Source organism: Aedes aegypti, chromosome 3 (genome assembly GCF_002204515.2).
Source record: "Aedes aegypti strain LVP_AGWG chromosome 3, AaegL5.0 Primary Assembly, whole genome shotgun sequence".
Classification (NCBI taxonomy): Eukaryota; Metazoa; Arthropoda; class Insecta; order Diptera; family Culicidae; genus Aedes; species Aedes aegypti.
Genome location: NC_035109.1, coordinates 274,221,819 through 274,240,626, shown reverse-complemented (window position 1 = coordinate 274,240,626; position 18,808 = coordinate 274,221,819). Strand labels below are relative to the sequence as shown.

The following is an 18,808-nucleotide window of genomic DNA, read 5'->3' as shown; positions in this document are numbered from 1 at the left end:
TCAGCGTGCAGTGTCATGAAGATATCCACAGTATAAAATATTATGTTACATAAAATTCTATGCTGATTATCAATTTGTTACTAGTGGCTTTTCGTACTCGTGTTTCGTACACTAGAGCAATACCTTTAGGGTCGTTGGGGGTTCACTTAGCGTCCTCGTACAGACTTCAAATTTTTACCTGATTTTTTTCTTACCAAAACGAGCACTTTACAATGAGGAACTTATAACATTTCGCATTTTAGAAAAATAAGGGACGGCCTAGTGTAGACTTGTATCTACAAACATCATTGCCCAGATAGGTCGTGGGTTCGAATCCGACCAGTTGAGCATCTTTTTTAAGGCTCAGAAACTTCCCCGACTTCTCAGGGTATAATACGCGATACGCACGTGCATAAATGGTCAATCGGCACAGAAAGCTCTAATTTCTTAATAACTGTGGAAGTGCTCGTAAAAACATTAAGCTGGGTAGCAGGCTTTGTCCCAGTTTGAACGTAACGCCAGAAATAAGAAGACGAAGTCTACAAACATCAAGTTTTTCAGTAAATAAATGATTAGAAAAAAAAATTGAAAAAAACGTAAAAATTACCTGTATGCGTGCGCTTGTGCGCCTTCAGGTGGGAACTTTTAGTGTAAACTTTGTCGCACCCCGTTGCGTCGCATCGGTGGATCTTCCTGTTTTTGGTCGTCCCACTTTTGCCCGCCTCGCCACCTCCCAGGCCATTTCCGCCCAGATCGGGTGGTGGCCGAGGGGACAAGGAAAAATCGGTCCGTTCCGATTTGATCCGGTCCGGGCTGGAGCTGTGATGTCGCGCTTCCAGGAGGGCTCGACTGGCAGCCACTGCTGCCGCTGCAGCCGCCGTACTGACGGAGATTCCCGAAGCCGATGGCGAAGGTTGCAACAGGCGGTGGAAAGCGGCGGCCGCCGTGGCAGATTCGCTTAGCGGGTGGTTTTTGGGCAGGCTGGATGCGAGACTGGCTATCGATGCCGCCAGCGGATGTGGCGGAATCAGCTTGGAACTTAGTACTGGCACGGGCTGCAGCGGCGACGACTGGGGTGAACCGACCTGCTGCGTATGACTGTGATGGTGGTGGTGCTGCTGGAGATCTAGGAAGGACAGTGGCGGAGAATGGCGCGCAATATCCGCGTGCGGGAGATGGGGGTGGGGATGATGCGGGTGATGGCTGAAGGCACCCGGCCCAAAGGGCGGGAAAAGTTGCGTAGGACTCTGCTGAACACAATAGTTGTACATAGGATACGTTTCACGGAAGGTACTTGTTTTCGACTCATCGCTAAGGTAGTTATTATTGTTATTAATACTAAGGGTGTTGTTGTTGTTATTGGCTAAGGCGACGTCTTCGTCTTCGTTGTTGTTGTTGATGATTGTGTTGCCGCAGAGCGTTGAGAACAGCTGACTGGCAGTGAATGGCGAGTGAGGGGCTTTACTGGCATTGTTGTTGGTGATGGAGAACAATCTGCAATAAAGGTAAGTGAGATAACATAGGTATGATTAGAACACATTGTAAAGGCATAATAACATTAACTATATGGTCTGTATCCACATGGAAAGCAAAGGATAGGCTTCTGAACCTATCAGTAATCGGTTAAGATTCCCACCAAGAAAGGAGCGGAGTAGTACCTATGGGAAAACTGCCTAGACGCTGTAGTGACGAAACGATAGGTACTAGCCGTTTCAGTGTAGGAATTGAGATGATGGATGACCTGGGGAATACTCGAGACCTTGGATAGCAATATGGGGAGTACCTCCCAAAAACTCAGGGGACTGCTGAGCAACTCGCCATTATAACCGAGTTTGCTACGAGCAAAAACTATATTAGCAAGGACTTTAAAACAAGAGTCAAGGCAAAACTTGATCTGACAAAAGCCAAAAAAACACTAAAGCGAAGCGTTTTCCTATGCAGGTAACGTGAATATGTCTGATGACATTTGTCGAAACATGCTTCCAAAAAAGGGACTTATTGGAGATGAATTCATAGTGTTCATGTGCATGGTTTCTCATGGTACATGGTCGTACTCCAGAGCAGGAAAGCTGGCTCGAGATAGATCTCGCAACCAAGAGGTCATAGCTACGGAATAGTAACCAATCCCACATCTAAGGCCAAGAAGGCCAAAGAAAAAAAAAACAGCGGGACAAAAGCAAGGCTTTTGTTATCAAAATTCAGGACGCGAGATACGCCGAAAATGTGAAAATAATGCAAGGCACGGAGAACTTTTCGCCGTTGGGCGCAGATGTGCGGAGCATAATGCGGATTAGGGTTAATGAAATGATCCTAGTCATGAGGAAAGGCACCAAACTTAAGAACACAGCCCATAAACTACTGGCACAGGAAATGCTTAGCGATGGTTGAGGTCGAAGTGAGATCTTTGATTGCAATGTATAAACCTGGATGAGGTCACTTATACTGCACAGGTCTCGGTTGTTTTTCAAAAGCAGTGTGACATCGACGTGGCCCGTAAGTCTACCACGGCTTACAAGGCACCCAGGTAGTGGCGATTAGGCTGCCGGTTGCAGAGACAAACAAAGCGTTGAACTTGGATATGCTTAAGGTAGGCTGTCAGGATAATAGCTGAATGAGCCGGCCGGCAGCTAGTAGTAACAGGGGATAGCAGGCCACTTTAAACAACTCAAAGAGGCCAACTATTTACAGAATCCCCAGCCGCGTTAGAGCTGGCAGATGTGGGTTAACATCTCCCACAGAAATGGTGCAGAAGCGATTATCAACGTGGCGTTCTGTAGTCCTAGCAACCATGAACTGGCGTGTTGTTCTCAGTTATATGCAGTACGATCATCAAGCGATTTTTTATAGTATAATATCTGGAGGGCAGCGCAGGTAACTCAGCCTAAACTCAAGGTGGGAATACCAAAGGCCAACAATGCTACGAATCAATAGTGATTTTTCGATATATCTGGCTAGGCGAAGATTGCAAAGCGCATGCGTTGAAGTCTACAAGGTGGTAATGGTTAAGTCCAGAGGTGCCATGGCTCTCCAAGAGAAGTCAATCGAGTTACAGCGATCGATAAGAACCGCAAAGCAACGCTTCTTAGATCAGGCATTCTTGGATATATGAAAGTGGCCGAAATTGGTGCTATTGCCAAAGGCGGGGAAACCATCAGGTGACCGTTGGCATATAAACCAATGTGTCGACTTGATATTACGGGTCAGGAGGAGAAGTTAATCCTCAACTCATAAAAGGAAGGTCAGCCTGTCTAACAACCGGTTCCGGGTCATTTGACCGAATGCCGTTTGGAAATTGAAAACAATAGTAAACTACAGCTAGCATGCATTTGTAATGAATTTCAAAGCTGAATTAAAAGCACTTTTTCAGCTAATTCTTGAAGAAGGATAAATCATCATTGATATACAGCTCTTAAGTGCTATTTCAAGAAATAGTCAGTGCTGAATGAATGACATCTTAAATGAAAGCAATTGTTCACTTCTCTGCTAGGGGGATTGTTCGTTTTGTTGACGAATAAATTGTCGTGCAAATTTTCAACGTGAGGAAATACATACCGTAAAACGGGGTAACTTTGATAATGCGGGTAACTTTGATAGTGCGTAACCCACCGCATACTAAACGAAACATCATAATTTCTGTTAATCAGTTAAGCAAAACAAATGCAAAACTAAAGAATATTATTATGACACTTCATGTAAGAGCGGTTTTCATTGGAATCAAGTGCATTTGAGGCTTTTTATACGAATATTAAAAATTGACACAATTTTAGCATTTTCGAAACGCTTACAAACAATCTGTTCTACGATCACTATTTGATGTAGTTTAGAATAGTTGGCCGCTTATCTTTGACAGCCTAGTTATAATAGAACTTGAATACGGTCTCAAATCTCTTAGCGAATAGCATTTTTCACAAACTGGGACCATTTTTGTGATCTAAGTCAGAAATTTCCATATAACGTTAAACTCCTAGAGGTATGCAATGCCCTACAAATATTCTTTATTCATTCAATTTTGTTCGAATCATACTCCATTATCAAAGTTACCCCAAAACAGAAAACCAACTTTCGATTATATGAAAAATTATATATCCAATCAAAATAAATCTTTTGCCAATTTATCGACTGTAATCGATAGCTAGGATGCCAGTACTTGTTTTAAAAATATAAAATGTAAATCTTTGAAACAGCATGCAAAAATATTCAAGTTTTCTTCGAAAAAACTATCAAAGTTGCCCCGTTTTACGGTACTCACATGTTAGTTTATACAGCAGTTTAGCAGAAGCACGCACCTTGCATTCAATGCACAATCCAACAGTGTGCATTACAGGTGCGTTATATGTTGATTTTTTTTTGGCTACGACGCCATCCAATATATGGCAAACATGGTGGGAGAATATTTTGGTGGAACAAAATTTTTCAAGTTTGAGTCTATTGGAGGGCAAAATTCTCAACAATAGCTGCTAGCAGAGGTTTTCCCATCGCGTTTGTAGTCAGATTTTGACAGTAACTAAAACGTCTATGACTTATTCGATCTCTGCTAGATCGGGATGCTTCGATCTCTACAAGCGTAAAGGTTGGACTTGGAAAAAATGCGACACTTTGTTTTGAGTGTAACTTTTTACCGCGTGAGTAAAAATTAGTGAAATTTTGGGTAATACTAGTTTGGAGTGTTATGTTTAAGTGCTCAAAATTATCGCGATCTGTCAAGTAGTTTTCAAGATGCATTTGAAACAAGAAGAGCTACGCCAGCAAATCTTATCGATCACCGCAATCCTGGTCAATCGCACAGATGGATCGGCTATAGGCTTGGAATCTACTATTCCACCGTGTCCCGCGTTGTTCCATGAGACGAAGACCATCGAGCGGCGCGCTGGAAGCGTTCGAAAACCGAAAACGGAATACACAGAGAAGGCGTGGCAGATAAGGCAGTACTTTAAGAATAGCCCGAACCACGAAGCGTGGGTTCGATTCCCATTCCAGTTGGTGGAAACTTTTCGTCAAAGGAAAAATTCATCACCACTGGGTGTTCCATGTTGTCCGTTGCTTAATATTTGTACTGTCTTTGCAGGCTTTGGCTGAAGACGGTGTAAATTGCCTTTAAAAGTGGAAAAACATTCAAACCCGATGAAGCTTTGAAGAAAAACTGGGAGAAATGGTGTAAGAAAGGTGGGTAAAGCTTCGCCCACCATCCCATGAACTCAAGAACTCCCAATGATTTAGAGAAGGTAAAATTTCCAATTAAAATTTAAGCTAAATTATTGCCGATAGTAATTAAACCTGTATTACTCGAAAGAATAGCCTATGCTCAGAAGAAGGAAAAAATCCTGATTAAATCATTAAAAGCACATGAAACCCTAGCACACCAGTGGTAATTCAGAGACGAATCAGCTTAGATAGATCAGTTTAGAGTCTTGACGCGATGTGTGGAGTTCACAACTTCGTTCTGAATTAACGTGTGGATTTTATCATTCTCTTGGATCACTTATATAGCACAAACATGACGTCCCGTCACATCATGAAAATAAAAAAAAAATAAAAAAATATTAGCTGGTCAGTTATTGACTCATACTTATGAATCTTACACATCAGCGTTGTAGCAAATCGATTTTTTGTTCGCAATTCGGCCAAACGACCCGTGCGGCCAGATGACATTCGGCCTAACGACCGGACACCCTAACAATTAACAGTTAACAGTTTATATTCAGGAAAATCAAATCTACTCTGGACGCTATTCAGTGTGTCGTTCAGATAGCCGAGGCACTAATGAAAGGGGCATCCGTTACTGCAAAGTTTTGTCACTCTGAATGTAAAGTATGCGTTCAACAGCGCAAACTATGAGGCAATAGCCCACGCATTTCATCTCCTCAAGACACCGGTGTAGCTGTGTAAGCTTCTAGGAAGCTATTTTGTTGGTACGATACGGGGCCCAGATAGCCGTAGCGGTAAACGCGCAGCTATTCAGCAAGACCATGCTGAGGGTCGTGGGTTCGAATCCCACCGGTCAAGGATCTTTTCGGGTTGGAAATTTTCTCGACTTCCCAGGGCATAGAGTATCTTCGTACCTGCCACACGATATACACATGCTAAAATGGTCATTGGCATAGTAAGCTCTCAGTTAATAACTGTGGAAGTGCTTATAAGAACACTAAGCTGAGAAGCAGGCTCTGTCCCAGTGGGGACGTAACGCCAGAAAGAAGAAGACGATTCTATTGTATGACACAGAGCAGAGCGAAATACTGCAGGAATATCTGAAGGTTCAATCCTGGGCCCGATGTTATGGAATAAGATGTACGATGACGTACTTGGGCTGCCCCCTCCGAAAGATGTTAAGCTGTTGGATTCGCACCTTCAGCTTCACTAGTCACGTTGAATATATCTAATAAAATGTATCTACGGCTATTGCAACGCTCAGGACGATACTGTCCTACAGTTCTGCTGAAATTGCTAGCAGACTTAGAAACTTAGAAATACTGGTCGATCTGGTCAAAAGCGCTAAGAACAAACAGAAACCTAAAACGTTTCGAGAGCACTATGGGGCCATGCACTTGGCATTACTAAAAGTGCAAAGAATAATTTCCAAAGAGGCACTGTTCATCATAGTCGGGAATACATCAAGAAAGTAGAGAGAAGTTGACAGGTACGTTCCGGGTCATGGCTATATGGATGTCGAGTGCCTACCGCACTATATCGTCGAAGGCAGTGTGCGTTATCGCCGGAATGATTTCCATCTGCATCACTCTGGCGAAGGACATAGCATGCTACCAGCAAAGGAACACGATGAATGTGAGGAATACCATCAGAATGAATACAATGTCGAGGTGGCAGCAGGAGTGGAATAACTCGGAGAAAGGAAGGTAGACGCACAGGCTAATTCCTAACGTGTCGGTGTGGACGACGAGAAAACATGGAAAAGTTAACTTCTTCCTGACCCAGTTTTTGTCAGGCCATGGATGCAGATTCGGACACGCAGAGTCTCCATATTGTCCGGCCTGTCCAAACATCTAGGAGACCCCGGAGCATTCGACTCCGAGCATGTCAGAAACCGCAAGCTTCCTAAATGCGGACAACATCGTGCAGACCATGTGCCAGCATGAAAGCACTTGGAATGCGGTAAACAGGGGAATAACGGCGATTATGCTGCAAAGGAAATGGCACGAAGATCAGAGAGCTCCAGGTCGTGATCGGAGTAGGCTAGATCCTCCGTCGGGGACTAGACCGAGTAAAGCGGGCATAGCCGTCGGGCGCCTGCAAACCAGAATTGCAGAACCGTCCCTGGCACTTGACCGACCAACGTCGAGTCGGAGTAGGCTGAGTCCACCGTCGGGGTCTAGCTGAGTAATTCGCGTAACAGCACCGGCAAGTGGTCGTTGAGGCGCCTGTGAACCGGAAGTTACCCTCTACCAGAATTGTAGGACTGACCTCGGAATTTGCCCGGATAGCATCGGTTCGGGAGATCTTCCGCCACCGAGAAAATCTTCGCTGGAGTAGGCTAGCTCCATCGTCGGGGACTTGGCCGAGTAGCATCGATCGTCACAAACCAGTTTTGGGTCGTTGGGCGCCATTGAACCGGAAGTCATTTTCCAACCGGAATCGCTGAACCGACCTCGGCATTCAACTGGTCAACCAGGAGAGCTCGAACAGCAGCAGCGGAGAACGAGTCGTCGTAGAGCAACGAAGTGCATATGAGCGTCCAGAAGAAGTTCAACAGGGCTCTGACGCGAGGCCAGCTCAAGGGAAGTATGCGTCGTCGCACAGAAAGCTGTCCAAAGCCCCGTCTAGATCTTCAACCGCCAATTGAGCAAAACGAGTAGTCGCAGAGATACCGTGGAAATGTCATACTGAGCAGCGTTTTTGACGACATAAAGCTCCAACAGCGAACTAGCAGAGCAGCTAGAGGCTGAGATTGATGAAGTGCATGAGCACAGCCCTCCCCTGATGAAGTTGCTTGACGTAATTCCGGGAGAGATCGAGGCAGAGGAGAAGTAGGGAAAGTTTTTTAGTAGTTGAGCACGCCTTACGTGATTCCCACACCGTGCCAACACACAACCGGCCAGGCTTTTGGAACTTTTTGTACCCTACTATAAAAAAAATAAATAGAAACATCAAGAAAGATGTTGAATGCTTGAGCCAAAGAGGTATCAGAGAAGTCTGCAATGCGTGTAAGGCAGCATCCATTTATTATGTAACGCTACAATTGGAAATTTTTGACCCCCTCCCCCCCTTCGTAACGCTTTTTGTATGAAAAATTTCAAATTTTGGTATGAGCCGTAACCCTTGAACCTACTCCCCCCTCCCCCTAGAGCGTTACGTAATTTGTGGATGCCGCCTAAAGAGATAACGCTTAGAGAATGGCAGCAGGAATGGGATATCTTCAGTAAAGGTAGATCGTCTCACCGCCTAATAGGCGGCATCCACAAATTACGTAACGCTCTAGGGGGAGGAGGGGAGTAGGTTCAAGCGTTACGGCTCATACAAAAATTTTAAATTTTTCATTCAAAAAAGCGTTACGGAAGGGGGGAGGGGGTCAAAATTTTGCAATTTTAGCGTTACGTAATAAATGGACGCTGCCATATCAAGTGTGACAGATTGCTTTCAATAAATGGTCAATGATGGTTTGCTCTTCTAAATCCCTCAATGTACGAAGTTGTCATATAATCCGTAACAGGGTCCTAAAGCCCTGTCCCAATTTTGGTGCCAAACGCTTAAGTTTAGGCCAAAAACACATATTTACTCAACTTTCTAATTTTTTCATGATTTTTTAGATTTTGGCTTAAACTCAAATTTTGGGTGTATTTTGTTTTCCGTGTCCCTTCTGAAATGTCAGATAGGAGCAACCCCAGTGTTAAAACTAAAACCCCCGTGGTGTTTTTGTCGATTAAGCGAACGTCAAACATGATCAAAAGTGTCAAGGTTCATTTATGGACCCAATTTTTAAACTAAAGTTAAAACATCATATAGCCGTTATTTGAGCGGGAAAAAATGCTCAAGTTTTTGCAGTAACATGGTCTTTTGTGTAATTAAATAAAAACAAGATTCCATTAAAAATTTTAGGACCCAATTGTGTAAATAACCTAACATCGATTAAATATAAAAATGGAGTAAATATGTCATAGATGCTGATAATTCTATCTTCCAGATATACATCAAACCATAAACGATTAATAATACTCACAAGTCTTTCGTTTTGTGCCTTAACGCTAGGAGGTGCGGTGCAGAGATGAGCGGGGGTGGCGGCCTTTTGAGTAGACTGCTGCTGCGAACTCGCAAACTGCCGTCGGTTTTCGCTGTGCAATCTGCAAATGGAGAATAGAGAAAAAAAAAGACGAGACAAGATTCAAATTAGTAAGCTTAGGTAAATCTTTAGTCGGATGCTACGGTCCTATGGTCACACAGTGACCGCATTCCATAAAAAGTTGGCTAAAAGTACAAATCTTCCTCAAATCGTTTGAAAACCCTTATGCATCGACAAAACAAGATTTTTTGGAAAATAATTCGAAGGAATTTATTGCTGAAACAAAGAATCTACATTATAAAATTGTGTATAAAAAACAAATTTGGCCCATTTTATTTTTAGATCAATATCAACGTTTAATTCTACTGTTTCTGATTTTATTTTATTTTTTATATTTATAATTATGTGTGTTTTTACTTAGATGATTCAGATAATCAAGGTGTAACAAAACACCTAATTTTCCAATCTTAGCGCAAAAGATTGGAATACACAATAACAAACAACATTTGTAGCGTAATGGGAGAGTGTTTTCTAGGTAACTAACAGGAATTTTAACATTCGTTGGCATATTTATAATGTAAACATGTCGAACACGGTTCAAATTATCTTCGAAACAAAGTATAAGGTTTAATCTTACAAATGAGGTCGGTTAACCGAGATTTGGTTTTAAAGAGGCAATCCAAGAAGTTCGACAATAATCAAAAGGTAAATTTGACTGATATATGCACAGTTCATATGATATGAAACATTGAAATTCACACTAATAGATCTAAAACTTTGGGAAATTATTATTCAATAGTAAATAGAGCAAATAATACCATAGGTGAAAGATTGTGCTAACGTAACTTTTTCTACTTTTGGCCCTCTTTGGGCCACTGTGGCCCGGTGAGCGACATACACGATCCGTATCGGATCACGCCCGCTGGTTTTTCGCCTCATCTGATCGTAACACATGCTGCGGAGTGGAGTGTGTGATACATCGTTTAGATCTAATCTGTTTGCACCGCCACCGCCGCCGTCATGACACTGCACCCATGACCTTTCCCGGGTCCGGGTCGAACCCTTGTGGATCGGTGCAGAATTAATTGAAACCAGCAGCGGCAGCAATTATTTCACGGATTTGTATGGGCTCACCGGAGGCAGAGTGATCGTGAGCAGTTCACCCCGTAGGGGTCTTTCGATTTTCCATAAGGCGATCGAAGATTCGAAGCGAAAACAAACATTCGCACAGCCGTAAAAAGGTAAATCCGACGATAAGTGGTTCAACGATTCGTCCAATCATATTTATTATGTATCGATTCCCGACGACGACGATGGCAATAACCATTCAATTAAATGTGTTTCCTTGAGGCACTGTACGTGGATCAGATGGGCCGAGCGGGATTTAGGACCTCGTGGACACTTCTGCCGGACGATCAAATTTTATCAATCCACTTGGTGGGGATGTGTAGCCGTTCTCACGTGTTCTAAAGAATTGAACCTCATGTTGTTCGAATTAAGCCTTGATATTCGTAGAAAGAAAGTACCATTATTGAAAAATTTAAGAATATAAAGATCCTTGGAGATGTTGGAGTTTTTTACATCCTTGTCAAGAAACTTCCAGAGAGTAGCTTATCATTCTTGGTTGCTATATTTAACAAATGTTATATGACATATTTTCCTGACAAATAGAAAAATGCCAAGGTTGTACCAAATTTAAAAACGGACGAAAATCCTGCAGAAGCCTCTAGCTATCGTCCAATCAACTTGCTTTCCTCCATCAGTAAACTTTTAAAAAGGTAATTTTGAAATAAATGATGTTCTGCATAAACGAATTTCAATTTTTGCCAATGAACAGTTCGGATTCCGCCATGGACATTCGATCATTCATCAACTTTTACGTGGATTAAATTTAATTTGTTCTAACAAACCAGAAGGCTACTGGTCTTGCTCTTCTAGACATAGAAAAAGTATTTGACAGTGTTCGACATAAAGGCACAATTGTAAAAAAAACTTTGATCTTCCAACATACATTGTTAGAATAACTATCTGTCAAATTGTGCACTTCAGGTTAATTATCATAACTCCAAGTCTGAAAGACTTCCTGTAAAATTAACAACGGGATATTATTCTAGACAATCATAATTCTGAGCTGATTTCAACCAAGGATTCAAACTTCACTTATAAGAACCATACAAAAGTCAACCGAGAAATGCACCACCTTTCAGTTTTATGATTTGTTCCCCGCGTCCGAATGTCCGAGTGCACGCTTAGCCACGAGCATTGACCACACTATCTTCGAGGTGCTCTTGGAAACAAATGAGCCAACCCATTAGCAGCAACCGATCGCTATGGCCAATTCCTACTGCGTGCCGGGGGCTTCCGAGTTGCCGGCAGCGCGCTCTGTTGCTCATATAAGTTCACTGAGTGCAATTTGCGCTGCGGCAAGTATGCTCGCAAGATAAGGCTTAAAATGCAAAACTGCCATAATCCTCTGCGCTATCAAGTGTTCCGAGTTCGAGAGACCACGGAGCTCCCTAGACCGTTATTATCAGAAAATTATCAGTGCTCGTCAGTCGATTTTTATAGCTAAAATGCAAATGCTGAACAACATTTCCAACAAAAAATTATGGATTGTTTGCAAGTTACGCTTTTTTGAAGGTACAAGTTCACAAATTCTAAGAAAACAGGGACATTTACTCTGGTTTTCATTTGCATTCATTATAATAAGTAAAGCACCATCTAAGTTTGAAGTTGTTTGAATTTGAGTTGTACCGTAAAACGGGGTAACTTTGATAGTGCGAGACCCACAACATATTAAACGAAATAACGAAGTTTATGTTGATCAGTTAAACAAAACGAATGCAAAAGCAAAAAGTATTAGTATGACATTTCATGTCAAAGCTATTTTCGTTGGAATCAAGTGCATTTGAGGATTTATACGCAAATATTAAAAATTTACATGATTTTATCATTTCTGCAACGCTTGCTTACAAACAATCTGTTCTACGATCACTATTCGATAAAGTCATAATGAGTTCGTCACTCATCCTTGACAGTCTTGTTATAGTAGAACATGAATTCGGTCTCACATCTCTTAGCGAAAACCATTTTTACAAACTGGGACCATTTTTGTAATTCAAGTCAGAAATTTTCATATAGCGTTAAACGCCTAGAGGTATGCAACGCCCAATAAATGTTCCGTAATTCATTCAATTTTGTTCTATTTATACTCCATTATCAAAGTTACCCCAAAACAGAAAACCGACTTTCGATTATATGAAAAATTATATATCCATTCAGAATAAATCTTTTGGCAATCTAACAACTGCGATCGATAGTTAGGATACCAGTACTTGTTTTAAAAATATAAATTATAACTATTTGAAACAGCATGCATAAATATTCATGTTTTCTTCGAAAAAACTATCAAAGTTACCCCATTTTACGGTACATGTAATCAATCTACGGGCGAGTTCTAAAATAGAATATTAATAAACTTTTGAAGCGTCTCCTTTTAAAACATTATTTCAAGAAAATTAACGTAGCGTTCGATAACCGTTGTTCGAGTTTGAACGCTTTCTATTGTAAATTGTAATTGTAATTGTTATTACATGTGAATTTATCTTAAAACCTGTTTTTTTTCGAAGCACATGTGCCATAAGGCATAACGGTGCCAATTGCATCATGCGATTTTTTACAAAACAATATTTGCACCCCGTTTCAAAATTTATCTATTATGAATAGAATACATACTTTTGGATCATTAACTTGAGGTTGTGTTTAGCGTAATTTGGGGCAAGTGGTACACTTAAGGTTCAAGTTCACTGTGTCCGCAGTAAGGTATTTCGTAGTATTTGTGAGATGAATGGGATATACATACAAGTAGAATATGTAGTAGTGACACGTTGATATATTTCAATTCAAGATCTCAGGATGTTGTTCAAATACATAACAACAACTCTAACAACATACAAATGACAACCGAAAAACAAACAAACCGGAGTAGTACATTCGATTACGTGAGAACTTCTTACGCGTACTTTGATTGAGCACAAAAGTGAATAATTTATTAGATTTCTGCCTTAAAAACTACTTCAGCTGAAAACGATGAAAACATTGAGTATTCCATCGAGATTTCCTAGTGCTGCTGTATATGGAAGTAAAATTACGAACGGAAATAGTTAGTGTTGTGAGAAAATACAATTGCTGTTAGAGAATGCTCGAAGTGATTTTAAATATGCACAAAACTAGGGAATTGTTGATAGTAATGATCCTGAATATTTCCAGAGGCAAAGGAATTTGCACTGTATTGATATGAGTAGCAAAATATACTTATTCTAAGCAGGTTAGTTGGTACATTATTCATTTTTCTTGGACGATCTCTGTGGCTGTGAGAGAGTATGGAAGAGGGGAAGCATTGGAAAGAAGAAAGTTTAGAGAGTTGACCAATGCCGTATTGACTGCCATCTTTGGAAAGGAATAAGGAATAAGGAAACTTATTGTTAACCTCAAAGATAAAATATATTTTGTTGTTTTTTTTTTTAAAAAAGCAGGGGTGGCACACCTGCACCAAAGTCCGCTAGCATTATATTCTATTTTGATGAGTATTTTTCAGAACAATTTCGACTTTATTGATCAAGTTTTACTCTATTTAACAATAAAATCATATTTTGCAGTGATAGCTAGAAGATTCATAGGAAAATTACTAAATATCTGCTTGAACAAGCACTTGTAAAATTGGATTTCATATGTCTGTCTTATGATCCTCAGAATATTATGGAAAAAATAATGAAAAATGGTTCTTAGTTGCTTTGAATTCAATTTAATTTTCAGTGTGGATTTCCAGTGAATTTGATAGTAACTTTCAATGTTGGGATTATCTATGAAGAACGATTCTCTTCAAAGTTACTCCTTCCGCATTAGTATAGAAAAATGAATCACTTTTCTTCGTACTGACGACATAACATCTCTTAACTGTGTCTTTATAGTTTACCTACAGACTGATATTCAACAACTCAACTTGTTGTAAAAAACATGGCGGCCACAAACCGCCAAGTGGCAATAAGCTAACAGGTTTACCTATCCCTTTTGACACAGAGAAGAAAAAATACCGTTTCTGTAGAAGGAATTATGCTTCTAAAGCTGTAAAATATTGAAAATTATACTTCATAGCTAGAACATTTTACATTATGCTTTAAAATCTATTTCGAATACCGTGCACCCCCGCTAATTTGAACGGTACCTCATGCAAACCATCGGGGTTCATTTTTAATTTGAACATCTAGTCACCCTAGAGAAACGTGTTTCTGGTTACCTCTTTCACTGTTTTGTTTTGATTCTGCATTCCGTTCCACAGCGTTCCATCTCACTTCACTCCATTCCATGAGCTAAATGACGTTTGAACCATTTTTAATCTGAACGATGTGCAAATTAGCGGGGTACAGATTAAAAAATGTTCAGATTAAATGTGGTCAAACCAACGGGGGTACCTGGTACTGAGCATCTACACGAAGGTTCATCGTGTTTTTTTTAAGACAGAAACGTCGAATAAAGCTTCGAAAAATTCTTCGGAACAGAATAATAATCGATGTTCTGTAGGATGCAACTTATCTTTCGAAAATTCTCAATACCTCACCACACCACACCTATACCACACGAATTATGCTGTTTTGAATTCAAATCACATTAAAAGAGAAATCTCAGAGTTTGAGCCAAGAATGTTAAATCTACATAACTTCATTATTTTCTGACAAATTTTGAAACTCTCAGCATCATCCTCAAAATTAAATTTTTGAAAAGTATGTAGAGCATCCAATTTATCTTAAATTAAAAATGGTCTTAGTTTGAAGCAGTTTTGCTTTTTCCATATTGTACTAAAATATTCAACTTTTTTTGACCAAAACTTCATAAATACTCAAACGGTTTAAAATATTTTTACATGGTTTTGAAAGTAATTCGGTTGTTTTTAGAATTGCTTATAACATATGTATTTTAGGTTGAAAACTCTTTTTTTCATTTCTTAAGGCTTTAAAAAGGCCTTAGCAGTATTTTCTAATTAGTTTTATAACAAAATATTGTTTCATTTATGAAAAACTCAATTCGTTATTATAAAAAGATTCTTCATAAACTTCAGTTAAATAGCAAATATGTAAATTCCAACTAGAAACTGCAACAATCTAAAGAAATTCGATTTTTTTACTCAAAAACCATGGTTTTAGGTTAGGTTTGTTGTATAACAAATTCAAAACCAATTTTCAGATAAATGTGTTGAAGATTCAGTTTAAAAACAACTAAAATTACTTCAAAAGCATGTAAGCAGTTTTGGAATCGGTTTAGTATTCATGAAGTTATAATCAAATATTAATATATTTTTTTAGTAAAACGAGGAAAACATTAAGAAAAAACACTTTTAAACTATGCTTGTTTTAATTTTAGACTAATTTGATAATCTTTGAAGAAATTGATGCTTAAAATTTCAAAATTGGTTAGAAAATAACAAAGCTTTAAAGGCTTATTGAAGGTAATATTAAACCTTTGCGTACCCAACGTCTGTTTTTGAGGATTTTATAATCTTCAATCAGGTGTTAAACATTTTTTTTTCGAAACTAATGGCATGGCATGCGATCCACATTTGTCTCAATTTGCAAAGGACGCAAAATGTTACTGATGGCTCCATCCCATTACCCCGAGCGCCACTACCCCGAATGGGTCATCAACCCGAAGTTCATTACCCCAAAACAGCCCTTACCCCGAATAGTATGGGATACAGTGCAATATCCTGTTTTAAGGGCAAAAAATATTGACCATGCTGTTATACAAGATTAATCATTCATGTATGCGTCTCTAATGTCAACCTAATGGTGCGTAAAATTCGTTAGGAAAATTTAAAATTTAAAAAATTCAAACCGTACCCCGAATGCATAACATTTTGAGATTATTTTTGAATAGAAGATTTTCAGCAAATATTTCTTCCATACTAAGTCCTTTAATTTTTGTTACATTTACTCAGATACAATGCAATGTTCTGGAGAATAGCCTATTTCAAAAAGAATTTATTATGAAAAGGATAACTATAATATGCACAAAATTACGATGGAGTAAAGTCTAATTTGGACCTTGATACCCACTTCCTTCACTCGTATATTTTAGATATCGGTCTACCGGATGTTAACCCAGATATTATCGTTGCAAGTGTTGTTTTACAGAACCCGCTTATGACCAACCTGATAGATAATCGTTCTACTTTGGCATAATTGAAATACGGCCGCCTCTGATCGTCGCTGCAGTTAAAACTTGTGTTGGTTTATGAGATGATTCAGCAAAATTGATGGGGTTTGTGGTCTTATGGCTACCGCTGCTGCTTCATACGCACAAGGTCATGGATTCAATACCAGGCCCGTCCCTTTCCTCGTACTTTGTAGTTGTATCTTTCTTTTGCTTCTATCTATCACCCTTAATGTATCACAGTTGATGTATCACAGTTCATAGCATTTGCTACAAACCGAGACGGATAGAAATAAACCGTTTCCCTACGCTTCCATTCTGGTCTGCATTCTGACGTGGCAGGCACCATTGTTGCCGAAAAATAGAAGGAATAGAGCACTCATACACTGAGGGTGTTTGTTAATCCCAAGCAGTCATCTGGTTGGTTCATTGTGTAAGTGCAGCTGATCAGGCGATATTGGAGTAGCAACCACGGGCGGCCAATCAAGCTCAAGCTTTATGAGAAGATTCAGCAAAAATTTGCTGTGTTTGATTCAAGACAATGGTACTAAAGTGGTGGGCAGTTCCATAAGAGACCTAATTGTTTTAAGCAGTTTTCTCCAGTGACCAAGAAGGGCAAATTTCTGCTTGCAGCTATGATGTGAATAATCACTATAACAACGTGATTCTAACCACAACCTTTGTTCATAAGAACAAAAAATATTTGTTAAAAACAAAAACAAAATTGAAATATCGCCAAGAATCCTAAATAACGGTGAACTGAACGCGCAACTGTTCAGAAAGAATATTTTGAGGGTGGTGAGTTGACTTCCATGGACATAGAGGCACACATATAAAACTGGTGAATTAACAAAAAAAACTCTCAGTCAATAAATGTAGAAGTGCAAACTGAGCTAAAACACCTCAGTAAGCACTTCTACATTTACAGACCCTGTCCCAAAGAAGAAGAAGAAGAAGATGATAATTACCAACAGGATGTTTAGAAATAAAAGCTGACATATGGAAGAAGGGAAAATGTACGATGAAAAGTTTACAGACGAATTTTATGCATGATTTATTACATTTTTTGGCCGCAAAACAAAATACTGCACTTTATATTATTATCATCATTATCTTCATTGAGGAGATTTTCAGCCCTATGTCTGGTTCATCTCCGTCACTATATATCGTACTTTTCGGAGTAATGTCTCATTCAGGGTAGTGACCCATTCGAAGTAGTAGCGTTTCGGGTACTGGCATGCGGGGTAATGGCGTTCGAAGTAATGGGAATGAGCCCTTATGGCTTCGGAGTTATTACGGATTCCGTTGGAGTCAGAACACGCCGAATTTTTATTTTCGCTTGTTGTTTGGAGCTTTTCTATAGGTTTTCACATAAAACACTATCAAAATATACAACTTTCTAAAATTACAAATGTCCATTTACTTGAGCCAGATATGTCCCGGATGCTCCAAGAGAGTTGGTTATTCCCATAATGTCCCACAATGAACATTCGGGAGACACCTTAATCTTAATGATTCATCACATAATGAGTGGAAATGTTCATTAGAAAAAATACTGTTAAAATTACAGTGCTCTGTGTCCTGGAATAATCTTATGAAGACGAAGATACTCGGAATTTTATACATATACGTTTTATACTTGATTTTACTACAGTTCTATCAAACGCATCTGAAACTCAACCAGAAAGATTTCTATAATTGTGTATTTGTATAATTTTGTATTTATTTAATATCATGGATATGTTTAAATGTCGTTATTTTTACTAAAAGTATAGAATTTACAAAAAGTCTTAAAAAAAAATGCAATTTTCTACTAAGAGCTTAGAGGCTCGTATAGATATTTCAGTAAGTTATCAGTTGACAGAGATTGAAATAGTTAAGCGATTTATTTATTGCTTCGATAACGACTGATGAACAACAGTAATTAAACAAAATTAACGGCAGAAAAATTTAGAAAAAAAAATATAATATTGTTATCTTTGCTATTGTTATCCAAGTCTCAATGAATATAGGGGAAGTGTACCAGTTATAACCATAGTGGTTCCCTATTTGGCCATATGCAAAATATGGATAACTTTTACATTTTTAATCTTTCTGAATGTTTTAACATCAAGATTTATCCTTTATCTTACTGCTAAAACACAAAAGATTTTTCAAAATGTGAAGGCATTCAAGATATCACGTATGGCAAAATAGGGAACCACTATGGCCATAACTGGTACATCTACCCTAGTCTTGATTTCAACTAGAAAATTTTTAATTTGGAATCAAGTCAAATCAAGAACGAATTAAGTCAAAATTCATTCTCATCATCTATTATGTACGACTTTTCAAGTATTTTATACGGGTGATTTATTTTACGCAACATTCACAAATCGATGTGAACATAGTCAA

General features: G+C 39.2%; 1 protein-coding gene across 1 annotated transcript in view; it reads right to left on the bottom strand.

Annotated features, from left to right (window-relative positions):
- LOC5565493 (Krueppel-like factor 12) overlaps positions 1–18,808 on the bottom strand; it is a 212,191-nt gene that overhangs the window by 11,631 nt on the left and 181,752 nt on the right. Inside the window, exons 3-4 of the mRNA XM_021850794.1 lie at positions 9,149–9,269; positions 587–1,473 (exon numbers count right to left, since the gene is read on the bottom strand). Coding sequence (XP_021706486.1) covers positions 587–1,473; positions 9,149–9,269 — 1,008 coding nt within the window. The remainder of the gene's footprint in view (positions 1–586; positions 1,474–9,148; positions 9,270–18,808) is intronic.